This window comes from Cryptotermes secundus, unplaced genomic scaffold (genome assembly GCF_002891405.2).
Source record: "Cryptotermes secundus unplaced genomic scaffold, Csec_1.0 scaffold816, whole genome shotgun sequence".
NCBI classification, from domain to species: Eukaryota; Metazoa; Arthropoda; class Insecta; order Blattodea; family Kalotermitidae; genus Cryptotermes; species Cryptotermes secundus.
The window spans coordinates 250,014-267,427 of NW_019724601.1; the positions used below are offsets into that span (position 1 = coordinate 250,014).

The 17,414-nt window shown below is 44.5% G+C and overlaps 1 protein-coding gene across 4 annotated transcripts in view; it reads right to left on the reverse strand.

Annotated features, from left to right (window-relative positions):
- The window catches only part of LOC111862442 (tyrosine-protein phosphatase Lar), an 805,060-nt gene that overhangs the window by 150,846 nt on the left and 636,800 nt on the right, over window positions 1-17,414 (reverse strand). For all 4 annotated transcript variants that reach the window (XM_023847834.2, XM_023847833.2, XM_033750665.1 and 1 more), the window contains one exon: window positions 11,741-12,034. In XM_023847834.2, the coding sequence (XP_023703602.1) occupies window positions 11,741-12,034 (294 nt within the window). The remainder of the gene's footprint in view (window positions 1-11,740; window positions 12,035-17,414) is intronic.

Here is a 17,414-nt window from a genome sequence, read left to right on the forward strand (position 1 = left end):
TGTAAACAGGCGACAGGACAACAGCCGTTGCTAGGGAACAGCTCTGTGGGCATGCTGTATCCCCGGCAACGACAGAACAACGGAATAATGGAAGACGTTTTCTGTGCGGTCCGTGTTAGGGCTGTATAAGGAGGACATTAGACCGTAACTGTCAAAGAGTAATAAATATGTGGTCGTGATCCCAAAATGGGGCTCGACACCAAGACTGACTGACTGACCGTCAGTCGCAATGTGACTTTGACTTTGCCTGTATGGAGACAGGTTCGAATACCTCCACCGTAGCCCTGAGAGTCGTAGGTGGCGAAGAGAAGGGAACCCAGTGCCTGGGGGTATAAACGGGCCACCCTGTTCCTGGGGGATATAAACATGGGGACCTGACCCTCCAGGTTGGGGGAGTCTGGAATCTGAGACAGTAAAATGTGGTCATGAATCCAGCTGGACTCGGACCCAAGAATGACTACGCTAGCGAGGGCCATCAGAAATTGTAAACGACAGCCCCGTCGTCTCGTCTGAGAGGGCGCCCCACGTCAACAAACCCGCAACTGTCTGACACTAACAGAAATCTGCTCTTCGGTCCCACATGGGGCTTGACACCAAGATAATCTGATCGACTGACCGTCGGCTGTAACATAAATTTGACTTCGACTTTGAGAGGAGGTTGAATCAACTGAGAGTTGCAGCTGTGAGTGGTAAGAAGCGCGTAGAGGAAGCCGGAGAATGTTCGGAAACCCAGAGGAGTTCAGAGAGGGCCGCTCATTAACATAAGAAATACACGCAAAAATTGATAGAGATAGATATAGATACAGATAAATGGATAGATAGATAGAGAGGAAGACAGATAGACAGACAAAGTTACGTGCACGTTGTCTGACTTATCCTGGTTCATAGAGAAGACGGACTTCAGAGCGTGCCAGTTGGTTGCTATGGTAACTCGAGCCTGCTTAACTTCAAATCTTTCATCTCTACTTGCAGAAACATTTTACACACACATACATATATGTAGATAAAATCGTTTTCATTTCGCACAACTTTCAGAACAGGTTGTAGTGTGAATTAATATGGGTCGCCCTATGATACTGTGGGAATGAGATTCGAATACAGCAGGTACAGTAATGGAAGCGGAGTGACGCAGCCTCGAACTCTGATTAATTAACGGCCGATACAGCGAGGCGCAATGCGCATGCGTCCTGCGAGACAGTACAGTTTCACTCGAACCAAACTAAAAAAACTCCCATTTTGGGCAAGAAGGCCGAACCGCAGTGACAAGAGGAGACGGGCCAGCACAATCAGTATCATGACTAGGCTACAGTATCGACGGTCGAGGAATCAGGGTTCGATTCTCGGCAGAAGTACCTAAAAGAGGGGTAAGTAAGTAAGTAAAGGAATCCCTGTAACAGGCCGTGGAGGCCCATAGGGTTGTGAGACGCTGAGGCTCCCACATTTTCTAGACAGTCGGCTCATAGGAACATTCCTGGTACTCATTTCTGTTAGAGGCTGAGTCGACCCCAGGGCCATAGTGCGGCTGGAAGGATTAGGTCAATTAAAATAAAATCGAATGACCTCATCGGGGACTTGAACCCGGGACCTTCCGGCTTCCTAGAAGAGGGGTAGACCCTAAATGCTTGCATGTATGGAGTCAGAACTCGGATGATCTCAAATGAAGGGCGAGAGGACACTGCCCTGCCAAGGGCCGGGCCCTTGAGATCATAACAGGGTATGGCGCCTCTTCTATTCTGAGACCAGAAAATAGAAAACGATAAAGGGTAAGTTGCAGACGACGCCAGACTCAGAATGCAAGAGAATACATGGTAAAGTTGTCCCTGTGCTTAATTAGTTCAGAGCGATGCCATAAAGACGTACTGAGGAGTGGAGGTATAGCTCCAACTTTCCTGATTTCGGCATTAGATAGAGGTGAGTGTCCAGTTTCACGCCCTTGCTCCTTTACCTCCCGGTGAAACAGCCCCAGGTACCAACTGGATATGGGGTTGGGTGGGCCCCAGAGTCGGTTCGGACGCTGAAAGAGAAAAATCTCGCACTGCCGGGAATCGAACCTGGGCCGTACAGCCCGTAGCCTCTCGTTATACTGATTGAGCTGCCCTAACTCCTAAGATATGGTAAGTTCTCTGTGGCCTTTAGTCCGCAAGCGAACTATGTCGACCGAGCGACTGCCGTTTGTCGGCGAAGTTAGCGCCAACTTTTGCGGATAGAGGGTGTTGCGTGTTCAGCGCAACGGATCCCCACGGATATGGCAAGTTCTAAAGAAATTAAATCAACTTTTTGAAACAGCATACACAAAAGTCTTCTCAGTTTCAGTAGCTGTTGCTTGGTAGCGGCTTTCAACGGCAGAAGTTTCCCATCATCTGGGTTCTCCAACTGTTCCCGGCACCTACCAACTTCTCAACTGACTCAACCGACTCTCAAAGTTAAAGTTATGTTACGACCTACGGTCAGTCGGCCAGTCTATTTCGGTGTCGAGACCCACCTGACGCCCAATATCAGGTTTCTGTTACCGTCAGACGGTTGCGGGTTTGTTGATGTAGAGTGCCCTTTCTGAAGACGGGAAGGGTCTGCCATTTACAATTGCTGTTGGAACTCGCCAGCGTAGTAATTTTGAGGACACCGTCTCTTGGGACTCATAACTATATTGTACTGTTTCAGATTCGAGACTACCTCACCCTGGAGGGCCAGGTCCCCGTATTTATATCCCCCCGTGGTACAGTGGCTCAGTTGTAGCCCCAGGTACCGGGTTCTCTTTTCGTCGCCTCCAACGGCTCGCAGGGCTACGGTGGAGGTATTTGAGTCAAAGTCAAAGTTACTTAAGACTGGCAGCTTACCGCTAATCAGTTGCTCTTGGAGCCAAGCTCCTTGAGGCTCACGACCAGAGATTTTTTTCCAACTGAACCCTTGCGGTCATAATCCTTATATAACATCCTCTCTGAGGAGAAAACGGTGTTGTGTCTTATGAAGAGGCCTGACCTTTGTCAAGTGCACGTAACGCGCTTATAGCGTGTCACTGAGAATTCTTTCTTGGGCACTATGTTCAAGTCCTCAGTTCAGGCTCTGCAAAGCAGATTAAGCCTATGTTACGTATCTCATGTGGTATGAATGAATGAATGTATAAAGGGTGGGCCTTCTTCGCCCTTGCACCGCGACCTAGAGTGATCTATTGTGCTTTGCGTATCTTGTTACAACGGCAGCTTAGTCAATTGAACGGCTGTAAGCTTGACCATAGCCAAGGTATTGGAGCAGTTACATCTCGGCACGGACAGCGTATAAAACAACGTTCCTCTGTTGCAGTGCAACTGTTGCTTAGCGTTGGCATGACGTTTTCAACTATTGCGTTAGCAGTCTGTGTTGTTTACGGGTCCCTGACTAGTAATGGCCGGCTGTCATGTGACTCCACAATTCTTGCTTTGAGCGAATATGCCATAAATTCTTACTAAACACCTACTAGCTGCAAGGTCAAATTCATGTAAGCTGATAACTAGCGAATTCTGCGTGTTTTTTTACCTACTGAAATAACACGTAGCAATAAAAATATTAGCATACGAGCAAAATATTATTTCTATGGGTAAAAACAATATTTCGGTCATTTAATAAAAATTCTGTATGCGTTTAAGGTGAAACTGTATTTTTTTTATAAAGACTGACTTGGTACGGAATGAAGATTAATCTGTAGCCCATTTCGCGGTTAAGCGAGCGAGTGCTCTTCAGTAAGTACAGCACCTAGCTCAAGCAACATGGAGCTGGGTCAACTGCCGGACGGGTAACCATCTGATTCCGCTACTGCCCCATCATTGGTTCATGTACGTGTCTACCAGCCAAGTGTCTCACTCCTTACATCGGTGTCTGATGACAGTTCCCGAAACGTCGGATTTTACTTCATATGGAACTAAACGACTTCGTTAAAGAAAAATGTTCTCTAAGTAAAAGACGAAAGAATGAATGGTATAACAAATTAAGGAACTGTCTTGACTTCAAATTCCAGTAGGTGTAAGGGCAAAATTTGGAAAACTGTTGGAAGTTTCCGAATGTTGAACGAATAATGACGATTTAACCCGCTCTTGCACAAAAGCAGCGTAGTTTCCACTCCCAACATCTCTCACTTAGCGCTGACTAAACACACGGTTATAAAAGAGATTAATAAAAACGATTCCACATTTCCAATCCACTATATTCAATTAAAAAAATCAACAGGCAACCCAATTTGAAATTCTGGCTGTAAAAACAAGAACAATATTTTATGTTCGTATTCAAAACATTATAATTAATTTTCGACTTATACGAAATTCGGTGTATATCTAATATCTCATGAGCAAGTTAATTAGAAGTAGCAAAACGTTACAAGAATGGTGTATTGGGAAGTAGACACAAATTCGTAACAAAAATACGTGCTCAATTGTGCCTGAGGGTCGGAATCCACGTGAATAAATTCTAAAATGAACATCCTGCAGGCCCTAGAGTACAGACACAGAGACACGGAAACTACGCGAATGTACCCACGCCTATACAAGAACTGCAGGAGGAAAGGGGCTCCCCAGACACCAAACAGAGGCTTACAATTCTTCAAATTCTTCTCAGTGGGTCATTTCACGACACTTTCAGCACCACTGATTATCTTCAATCACGACAGACGATGTCCCAGCCGAGATTCGAACCGAGCGTCTCGCAAATACAAGACCAGAGAGTTACTGTTCCTTCAACCTGTTCGCTCAATTCTTCACGTACTCGTATTTATCGTCGAGACAATCTTCTGGGTGCATAAGAGGTGACCAAAGTTAACATCGAAGCCGAATGACAATTTCAAGAAGTTTGGGAGCCACAAACAGGAAATGGCTTAGGTAGGACTAGGCACAAAAGCAATAATAACAAGAAGTTCTGAGAAATCATTGTTTACTTTCCTTTGATACGACACGGACTGCACAGAAAACGACGCCATCAACAATCCTTCACTGCTGCGGGCACGTCTTTACAGAGTTGTTACGTAGCAACGATAAGGGAATACTCAGGCAGATCCACGGACACACGCGTCCAACAATCCTTCTAATGCTGTGTGTATTCGTTGCCGCGGGAACATATTTACCGAGCGTTTGCCTAGCAATGATAGGAGGTATAGTACACACACAGACTGATGCAGGAAACACAAAGAACTCTATTACTAAATTATATTGTGGCAGGTACACCCGTTGCTAGACAACGACCGCGAAATAAGCAGCCATACAATACCCGTTGCTAAGCAATGGTTCTGTAAACAACGGCCGTTGCCCGGTAATTACCGCAACAGATACAGATCTGTTGGAAGCGGTGTTCTCTGTGCAGTCCGTGCCGAGGAAATATAACGAGCACCAGCTGCCATTAGAAGTGAGTTTTGCGAAGGCAGTGAGAAGAGTAGGGGGTTAGTATGAAATGGCCGTCATCCTGGGAGTTAGTTAGTGGAGTGGTTTGTGAGACAGTGGCCACCCGGCATGGAAGTAGAGGACATTGCTGGGATCCGTTATCAGGCAACGGCTGTTGAAGACACAGCAGACTCAGAAGGCTCAGTACGTGCTGTAGTGAGCTGTAGAGTGTGTGAATTAGCGATAGCGCTACAGTTACTTGTAGTTACGTTCTGTAAGTGTTCAGTAAATCCAGTTACCAATGTTTTGTTGCTCCAAAGTCACAAATCAGTCACGTGACAATATAATAATTAATTCATACATTTGCAGGCTTTACCGTTATGTATTTTCAGGAGAATAGGTATAACCTTTTAGGAAGTATTTTTTGTTAAAAGTTTTCTACAAGTTTATAATGCTCAGCTTGGAACGGATAGGTGCACAAACAGAACGAAGCCAAAGGGGGGAGTTCCGGAACCAAGTACTCCGCTATCTATCCGATATTTGTGTATTCCTGAATTTAACTTTACCTCTCGGACACCCTGAAGCGAAATCCGATATCTGATGTAACACAGCGACTGCATAACAAAAAAAAAAGTTTTGTTGCTTCTGAGAGTTACAGATCCCATGAACAGAACTATAACAGCCTGCACATGCCATAGCTCAGGCTATTAGTAGCCGGCTTTGCTCGAGAGTGGCCTGGGTTCACGCCCAGACTTTCAGAAAACGATGTCCGCACCATATCTTAAGCGGTTAGTCGCTGGTTTTCCACTGCGGGGGGTCCGGGTTCGATCCCGGGTCTGGTGAAGTGGGATTTGTGGTGGACAATGTGGCGATGGGGTGGGTTTTCTCGGAGTACTTCGGTTTCTCCTGCCAATCTTCATTCCACCAAATTCTCCACCATCATAATCACCCGGGGCAGGTACAATATGCCAATCAGTGGCCGCCGTGCTGAAAGGACCCAGCTGGACTCCACCCCCACCCCCCCACTAAGCGAATTTAATTTTTAAGAATTTCAGGAAACGATGAGATCCAATCTCGCCCATACCTGAGACGTCGTTGAACAAAGGGAATTTTCTTCCGTAAGGTTGCCTACTCGTGACATTACATAAACTCAAAGATACTTCAGACAAACGGTAGAAACGTTTCAGAGGCCCGACTACAATTATATGCGCATAAATTTTAAATGCTGACAACTGTGTTTGTAAAGGCGGTAGATTTTCTTCAACACTTAACAGAATCAACTGCGGGGCATGGCCATCTTGATTATCATATTAATATCATATTTCATTAGCGAAGAGGCAGCTGCAACCGAAACCAATCTGCAATTTAAATTGTGAGAACAGCGAGACGAATGCAGGGCAGGGAAATTAAGATCCTACCGGCTGGTGCTTAATTAAGTTGCTGGACACGGTGTTACTGTCTGTGGAAGGATTGCGCACACAGATAATAATAATAAAAGATAAAACTTATTATAAGGTAAGCCAATTCTGCAGCTACTCAGGAAATTCCCAGCGTTTTATAGAACCCGAATGTTCATTACCGTGTTCACAAGAGCCCTCCACTGGTCCCTACCCTGAGCCAGATCGATCCACTCCATACTAACTCATCCTACATCTCTAAGATCCATTTTAATATCGTCCACGACCTGCGTCTTGGTCTTCCTATTGGTCTCTTTCCCTCTGGCTTTCCCACGAATATCCTACATTCATGCTACAGAATCCGTCCACGTCCGAGGCTTTTTGTGATCTTTCGTAACAAGCTTATTTTTCACGGTGAGTTATAAGGACAACGCCCAAACCCCAAGCTGGAGTACCACCCCTTGTCGGCTATCCGCGACTGCCTATTCAATATATTCGCAGCTACCCTCAATTTTGAAGGACGTCTCCTCCATCCGCAACCCGAGGGCGCGCCATGCCGCGGTGACAGGGACCCACCTAACATGGATATCGCCATATAAATTAGGGCAGCCGACCTAAATTGAAATTGTATCTCAGCACTTCTGAGTACAATTCTAGAGCTCCGATGTTACAGGAAGCTCCCCGGGAACTGAAGTTTCGGGCACCCTTTATATTGTGATTCGAATGAGGAAAACAAAAATTGAAATGTTGAGTCGAACGTGAATAATAACGGGAACGGTTGCATAACCAATAGGAGTGGCTGACTTTTTGTTGCTGCTATTCCACGTAATATTCTCACAGAACATGAGTACAAATCTCTTTTCCATTTACGAAATTAAAATCATTAATTTCATACCGTAATGGAAACAGATTACGCAATGTTATTTAGTTTCAATTCAAACATAATATATAACTTGTTTATACCTTAACCAACACGCCATCTGCCGAATACGAAAGCAGTCCTGTAGAATCCCTTTGTATTAGTACTCGAAACAGCATACCCAAGTTATACAGAAACACAAAAGAATCCAATTGTATCAAGCACTACAATATATGACTTAAAGTGGTTTAACGGAACGGAAGTTCTATTGGTAGTTGGTGATTGATAGTGTAACGGACCAAAATGAAACAATTCAAAATGGTTTATGATACATATCCAATGAACACACGCACACTATCTGAGATACTTAAGGTTGGAGCGAGGTGAGGTTAGGTTATGTCGTCAGACTGCAAGGAAGACTGACGCCCATACATGGAAGTGTGGGGAGGGGGACGGGCCTCGGTCCCGGCCAATAGGAACACGACATCGTAACCCAGAAGCGCACAACCTCAACTCGCATTGCGACGAACACCCAAGAAACCGTCTATGGGATAACACAGTGCCCCGATAGAGCGATGCAGGTGCTAAAAGAAGGCGCTACTAATATAGTCAGTAGTTGAATCTGCCAAAAATAGTAAAAGAAAACTCCGTGTCCTGTAGTCCGCAAAAGAATTATACCGACCGAGCGACCACCGCTTGTCGGCGAAGTCACTGCCAACTTTTGCGGATCGAGGGTGTCACGTGGTCAGAACAACCGATCCCCACGGCCGTTACTTTCGGTTTTCTAGACCGGAGCCGCTATTTCATTGAAATAGCTCCTCTATTATCTTAAGGCGATTGAGTGAACTCCGTTCCAGACATACTTCTCAGGAAATCTTGTAGCGCCGAGAATCTAACCCGGGACCTCTGGATCTGTAGCCAGGAACTTCGAGCTACAGAAATTAATAATTTTCATGGAAAATATTTTTGTTAAAAAACCTTACCGTATATATTTTTTTCAGTGTTGAATGTTGTGATTGGATTGTGGGGTTCGTGAAGCGAAGCGTCCATAACATCAACAGGCTCATACGATAGGGCGATATCCTATTTACTGGGCATACAATTACGGCAGTGTGACGGCATGTTTGTAATTAATTCGGAATAAAACACATTAGCAATGAGCACTGTAACACAGTAAGCCTGTACTGTACCAAATTTGTTTTTTAAAAAATGGGAGGAGGAGGGGGGTGTATTCGCACCAAAAATAGGGAAAATATGCCACATTTAAATAAATTAGGAAATGTATGCACAGATAAAACAATTCTCGTGCAATCGTCTTGTTACCGTCAGATTTGAAAAACTTGCTGTCGTCTAATTATTCAATAAAACGTAATAATTACGGTAAAAAGAGCATTGGAAACAAAATGCGGTTAATTTTTTATCTAACTTTTGTTTTGACTATTTCTCGTATCGATAAATATCGAAGTTAACGAGCGACTTACGTCTAAGATATGCACAAAATAAAAACTCTTACAGTTCTGACGTCATGGGATATGTTCCTTGCGTTATATTTAATGTTGCAAACCTAATCACACTCGACATTCCGCACATAATGGATTCGTCAATTAGTTTTGTGAGATTCACTGCCCTCATTCCTCGGGTTTCCAGCCCGGAGTATAGTCTCTGTACTGATTGAGCTATTCCGGGTAACCAAGACATTCATGGAAGGATAATACTGTGGCGTACAGAGCCTTTCCTAAGCGATTCTGGGCAACGGCACGCTAAACACGTTCCCGCTGCAAGGAATACGGACACAACAATAGAGCTGCTGCTGGAAACGGGGTGTTTTCTATGTGGTCCGTGCCAAGATGTAATAGCCAGGATAGTTGGACTAATGAGTTCAGTTGTGAGTACTATTATACAGCGGGAAGCGGCGTGAGCACAGAAGCTATAGAATCTGCACTGCTAGAAGCCGCTGTCAGGGAACGGCTGGCAAAGACACAACAGGCTGGAAAATGCTTAGAGCGTGCTGTGGTGATTTGTGAATTGTGATGCTGTAATTTCTTGTAGTTCCGAGTTGTGTATATAAGTGGTCACTAAATCAATTTAGCAATTCAAACCCCGTCTATAATCACACATTATACACGTGACAATATTAAAATGGATTTCAGAAAAGGGGGATGGGGTATCATGGATTGATATGGCTCAGGATAGAGACCAGGGTAAGGGTTCTATGAACACGGTAATGAACCTTTCGGGTTCCATAAAATGTTGGGAAATTCTTGAATAGCTGAGCAACTGGCGGCTTCTCAAGAAGAGTTCAGGTCAACGGAGTTAGTTACACTTCAATTTCTCGCCTTAGCATTAAGTTCCAATGTTCTGAAGAGCAATGTACTGCGCTAATGTGAACATACAATGACTTTACCGGCGGCTGCCTACCTTATCCACTGAATGCCTCGGAGCAAGGGATGAGATGTTAAGACTGGGAGCCCTGAACTTACTGTTCCTCTAGTAATCATACCAACAGCCACAAACTCCCTGGGGCGAGGTTCAGTCTCTGTTTAACACAACCAATTGCGCATTCATACATTATTATACTGGGAACACAACATTGGAACATACGAATGTGGAAATGCGAGTCTGTGTGGATTATTTAAAGACGTTTTCTGCGGAGTTGGATGGTCAGTGTTCGATTCATGGCTGAGGCAAGAGATCTTTCTTTACTCAACAGCTTTCAAACCGATTCTGGGGTGCACAGGGCCTCCTATCCAGTGGCTACTGGGCTTCTTTCCCCGGGCATAAAGTGGCAGGGGCATGAAATTGAACACTCATCTCCATCCAGTGACGAGCTCAAGAATGGTGGAGCTTTACCTCCATTGCCCCGCACGTCTCACTCCGTGATGATTATCTAATTAAACACAGGGACAAGTTTACATTACTTCAGTTTTCAGTGTCCAGATTATTGGGCGTCGGCTGGTAGAATTATGAATTTGTCCTCAAGATACAGGGTGTTACCGTGCGCTTCTAATGCAGACCCCCCAAACATATATTCACAAATTGTCTTTACAAATTAAAAACCAAAATTCCGCGGCATCGTCTCAAATCTGCTTCTAACCATTCTAATGTCTTCACTTTCACACTGTCCTTACCAGAAGGACGAGAGGATGGAGCCTGGGAAAACTTCTAACAAATGACTCTGTTCCTCTTCCCCCGACCCCACACCCCCCACTTCAGCAACGAAAGAAAGTGTCATTCATTTCTCCCATGACTTTCTCCTTCACTTACTCTTCTGCATACCGCCCTTTCATGCCTCTCTCGTGCTTGGGGCTTTAAAAGTTTCAGAGGGGTACTATGATTGAGGTTAATATTGTTCTACTTGCGGCAAGAAACCAAAGTAATTTGCAAGTCAACAAATTCCGAACATTGCCCTTATGATTAAAAACTTAAGGAGACAAATGTAAACACTTTAAGCCTAAAAGTGCCAAGTATAATTCCTGAAGTGACAAGTTGACATTTTATGTTGTCAAAGCTCCCTTTCCTTCAAGGGATGATGATGTATATGTAACGACCCCAACAACCTCAAACGTAGGCAAGGATTCCTTCTAGATGTTTCTTGACGTTGTGCTAGAGTTTAAGTAACCGAAGCCACGAGCACTTGGCACTTGTAGGGTTAATGCGTACTTCAAAAAAGCGAGGAAGGTGTACAGGTGGGGCTGAGAAGTTTTACTGAAGACACATCTTCACGGTATCCTAACAAGTCACACAATACTCGGTCATCGGCTTAGGTTGAATCTCCGGTACTACTCCACATCGTTGGCAGCAAGAGTAAGGACATTCATGGGTTCACATTCAGCTCTGTGCGTGTTCTTAATAGTAAACTGTACGTAACAATACGAACATAAACATGAAGAAAATGCAAAGGGGCAAAAAGACATTTGGATGCAATAGAAATATAGATGTGAACTCCGTAACTAATGTGAAATAATGTGTTCACTGCAGAAGTGGGTGAAACCACCTGTAGATTAGAATGCCTCTACCCAGTACAGTCTTCTTCGCTACACAGCAAAGCTAGCATGTTATTTAAGTTACATCTTTATTTTGTTACGAGTACGCAGTTGCCAAACGTCTTCATGCACAGAAATTAATACATATAAATTCTCAGTACTTACTGTCGTAGACTGTCAGCATGGCATCAGCGGCGACAGCATCCCCCACTCCATTTTCTGCGACGCATTCGTATTGGGCCTCATCACGCTGCGCGCGCACAGGTTCTATGCGAAGTAGAGCGCCTCCCATCGGGTATTCATGAACTAAATAGCGAGACTGTGTACCAGAGACTCTCTTCCCATTCTTCCGCCACTGAAGGACGGGCGAAGGATCTCCCCTCGCCTGACAGTAGAACGCTGCAATGCCTCCATTCTTCACTTGCTGATCAACAGGTCGCACGATGATCTCTGGAGGATCTGCAAAACAAACAAAAAATAGTTACTAAAACTGTTTTTGTTCGACATTATGTGCCCCTGCCGCCATAGGCAGAATGGTGTACAGGCTGAGTTAGCTGACATGGTCTCTGGGTTGCGCTCAAGGGGTAGTGAGGAGAACTGCAGCAAGAAGTGGAAGAGCAGTGGGGGCAGCTTCTTCGTGGCAGGGAGCACAACCCTTTAAGGGGCCCATACACGTACGAGTCTGGCTCAGCGAGCTTGACTCGGATTAATTTCGCCACAATCGCATGAGCTGACTCCAAACTTTGCGACACACACACGGACGAGTTTGGCTCATTGGAACCCTAGCCGAGTCGGACTCGCGAGCCAGACTCGTACGTGTATGGGCCCCTATAGTTTGAGTATCCCAAACACAACCTAAAATCATTATCTCAGTGGACTCGACCAAATCAACTGAGAATTCAGTTGAGAGTGGCCATGTCGAGGAACACAAGACTGTTGCTGGTACAGCATGACCGAGAAGTAGTGAAACGGTTTCCGTGGCAGAGGGAAGTAGACAGGAGTAGACGTATCGGCAAAAACAAGTGGAGGCGATGGTAGAGTTCTTGCCCGTATTCAGAAAACATCCGTACAGTATATCCTATGAGAAAACGGTTACATATTCTGAAAAGGAGTAAAACGCCCACTGATTATCGAATAATAAATAACAAACGGTTGCTGAAAGGGACCACAACGAGGATAAATGTTTTTGGATCATACTGTGTGACGTCTCGGACCAAACTGCGCACGGCCATACGAAAGACCACAACTGATCCGACACCCCCAATACAGCACTCTAGGGAAGAGTACATTTTCAGGTACCGAAACAGGTTTTTGGGCAAGAGTTCTTCGCTATAATATACACGTAAGGTTTTTTCCCATGCGCGCGCCTTAATCAAATACTGTTTATTAATGTAGCTTTGTGAAAACAGATTCATTATCACGATAGAAGGGTAAAGTTGTCCCTATGCTTAACTAATTAAGCACTACGCCATGAAGGCGTATGTGGGACTGGATGTACACATCCACATTTTCTTGACCTCGGTACTAGCTGGAGGTGATGGTCAGTTTCATGCCCCGGCCGCTTTACACCCGGCACCCAGTGGATAGGAGGTTGGGTGAACTAATATTTATTGTGGATCATTTTTTAAATTCGCTTAGTGGGGGGGGGGAGTCCAACTGGGTCCACTCGGCACGGCGGCCACTGATTGGCCTATTGTAGCCTGCCCCCGGGTGATTATGATGGAGAATTTGGTGGAATGAAGATTGGCAGGGGAAACCGAAGTACTCGGAGAAAAGCCGCCCAAGCGCCACTTTGTCCACCACAAATCCCACTTGACCAGACCCGGGATGGAACCCGAGCCGCCGCGGTGGGAAGCCAGCGACTAACCGCTTGAGCTATGGCGCGGCATTACTGTGGATCATACTGTAGCGACAAGAAACGGGACACTCAGAAGCTGTAAATAAATACACCAAAATGCAGAAAATAAATTAACATTTAGCCCTTAACCCAATGGCATTCCATTTAGAGCATCGCATTTAAAATTTCAGCATAAAATCAATTCAAAGATTTAAGTACAGTATGTATAAATGATCACAGCTATAGATCTACTATGAATTTTAGCCCGTGTTATAAAACGATTTAAATTTTCATCATACAACGTTTCATATGCGTCAAAGTAGCTAACATAACCTAACAAATGTAACTCCGAAACTCGTCATGGCACGCCACTGGATAACATCCTACGTTGCCAGGTGTACCTGAATGTAAACGAAGTGTTTATAAGAATTCCCTCCGAGCAACGGCAGAAGAGAATATAACAGGATCTTTAAGTTACGTAAATACGGCAAGTGAAGACTGCACTGCTCTTAATTGGAAATTCAATCCGACGAGGACAGAGTACGTAGAGGGTTCGACTATTTATCTCAGGGAACAAAATGCTCTCACAACTACAGCAAGGCAAATAACTGGAGCAGCGAATGCTGCCCAAAAACATGGAGGAGCAAATATAAGCAGATGTAAATTCAGCGTCTAATGCAGTTCTAAAAATTCGTGGCAAATGTCGAATGCAGAGAAACCCGTTAATGTCGGTCACCTATTGTTCCACCAAAAGAACCAACTTAAACACGTGTTTGGCATGCAGAAGACAAAATGTCCCAATTCTCTATATTGACAACATAATACACAACTGTATTCAGTTTCTTTTTCGACAAAATACGACAGAAGTTGACCCAGGCGACGTCTGGTGAATGTATTTGGGCAGAATTCTGGGATGTCCTGAAACAGGCCACGACTGTTTCTCTTCCACATGCATTCGAATTCATTATTCATCATTTTGAAGCAATTAGACGCTACATATTCTGAGTTAGAAGAAACGTCGATAAATAGATCACCCTGTATATCGTTTTTCACGCTAAGCGTTCGAAACATTTTACTGTCTTCTCTTTCCAGCTCATAACTGTGGTTCGACTATAAACAATATCATTGTAATGGATCTAGAACGATTGAATTTTAATCGATCAATCGATCGACAGGAAAGGGTGAGAGAGGGTTTTCAGCAGACGCATGGAACCTGAAGATGGGTCGCGAAATTTTGATTTGCACAGGCTGGTACAAAAATCTGTAACACTTCAGTGTGGCCAACATCTATATATCTATGGCTCTACAGCACTTTGTTTGGCCTTCGCCACTCTTCAGTTTCTTAATTCTATATACACTCGGTTAGACTCCTTGGACGGGGGATCAGCCCGTCGCAGGGATGCTACCTACACAGAACAACACAACGCACACAGATGTCCATGCCTCGAGTGGGATTCGAACACACGACTCCAGTTTTCGAGTGGGAGAAAACTGTTCATGCTTTAGACCGCGCGGCCAATGTGATCGGCGTGGCCAACATAGAAATACTGAAATATGGACAGAAGAGCAGCATAAACTGTAGGAAGGTAAAAGGTTATGTTGTTCCCGTGCCTAATGAATCAATAACCACGCCATGAAGACGTATGAGGGGGGGTGCAATACAGCTCCAACCTTCTTGACCTCGGCTCTAGATGGAGAGGTCAGCTTCACGCGCCGGCAACTTTACTCCCGGGCAAAGAGCCTATGGTACCCATTGGGTAAGAGGCTGGATGGGCTCCAGAGATGGTATGGACGCCGTGTAATAGAGAAAAGTGTTTTGCCCGTCGGGAATCGAACTCTGGCCGTCCAGCCCGTAGCTATACAAACTGAGCCGGTGGGCAAGATACGATAAAGACAGACGGCCAAGTTAAAAAGAAGCGTATCACGTGCATGTTAATGATTTTATCGGTCTCATAAAAATCTGGCCAAATATGGCAGAGATCCGACTTAACAGTGTGACCAACTTTACGAGTTTTACTGTAGATTTAATCCCAGCATGTATGCCTCCTCTCACACATTATATTTATTACTTCACCATTGGCAATGACAGGGTGGGGAGGGGGGAAGTCAAGTATCTCACCTCGCCCCGGATTAAAGAAATCCAAATTGGATAAAACGGAAATAAATCAAATTAAAAATTAAAATTATTTAAAAATATATTGTAGCGTGTAGAACCGTTGCTACGCAATGACTGCGAGACAGACGAATAAACAACAGTCGCTTCTAAGCAACGGATTGCTAAACACGTTCCCGCGGCAACGAATACACAAGCAACAACAGAGTTATTGTTGGAAAAGGTGTTTTATATTCGGTCCGTGCAAAGGGGTTATAAGGAAGATAACTGGGGCGAAGCAGTCAGTTGAGAAGAGATGGCGCTATGAATAAGTGGAATTACGAGTTGCGGGATATTCAAGGGACAATAACGACGTGAGCACAAAAACTGAAGAATCGCCATTGTTGAGAGCTGTTATCAAGTAACGACTAGTGAAGACACTGCAGGCTGGAGAGGACTTAGCGTGTAGTAATTTGTAAAGTGCGGAAATCAGCGATAGTATTGATAGCTATTTGTAGTTAAGACTTCTTAAGTGGTGAATAAATCCATTTACCAATCCGAACCCCGTCTATAGTCACACACATACGTAAATCGTGACAATGTTCTATCTTAAATTCCTTAACAATAAGTAAAATCAGTCTTTTAACGGCTAAAACGTAAGTAAACAAATTTTCTAACTCCCTTGCAAATTTGGAACACACCTCCCCAACCCCAACAACGTAAAAAAATTTATAATTGTGCCTTTGACAGTCCGCACGTCCTGTCTTTGCTTTTCCCCCCCGTTAGACGAAACGTTAATGGACAGTTTCCCCCCAAAACTTTCTTTTGGCGTGTCACAACTGGCTCCGATTTTGTTTGATCTTTCCTTCTACCGCACACAAAATTTATATCTCCTACACCCATGTGTATATTTTCATTATGTCACTGGTTAATGTGTGTGNCCCAGCCGTCACGTATGCAAACCTATGGCCCATCTCTCTCTATCTCTGTTTTGGCTAACGACCTTCCGTGTGTTGCAATGATTTTTCTCTTCTAATTCTCTCGCATTATGCAGACGCTGATACGTCCCATTCTGAACCAGCATGTTGCCAGATTGCATGTCATCATCGTTGATGGGGTACTACTCAACCTACTTCATCTGGCAACCCTGCTGCTATCCCAACCCCCTTCCATCCGCCCCTTTTTATGACACACAGACTCACAGATGCTTCGGGTAATTAAAACTCAGAAGATGAGGGAGTCACGAAAGGGGGAGGGTGAAAAGTATGAAAAATTGAGAGCGTGGAGAAAATTTTGGGCAGAGAAATCTGAATAAACGCTCTGGAATGTCCACTGAATATGTTTACGGAAGTCGACCTTATTTTTATCTTCAGAACACAGTTTGGTGCTAATTCGGAGACTAATTACAGACTCTCAGTTGCTAAGGGGGTGAGGCAGAGTAGTCCACGTGATTAATTAATTTACTTATTAATCAATTGCCACGCCATAAAGCCGAATCGGTGTACCTCAAGTTTAAAATTAAGTACCCCGAAACTAGAGACATGAGCGGTAAGCCTCACGCTCCGGACTTTTATACCTGAGGAAAGAGGCACAAATACCAACTGTGGAGAAGAGCTTCTACTCTTACTGAGAGCCGAACCCTGATTCCTCGGCCATAGACTGCAGTCCCGTCAATGTACCGTCTGAGCTATCCTACAAGAACTACAAGACAAAGTAAAGGCCAAATCTTGATCCCAAATGGTATTCTAGACAGTAGTTCGGAAAGGAGCCGACGTTTCGGAGGAATATATCACTTCAATCTTAAGGGTTGAGAGGAAGACAAATCAGCAGAAACAGTACACGAAAAGCTCAGTTATCAGCCTGTTCATAGTGATTTAAATATTGCTTAAACCTGAAAGTGGAAGCGATAT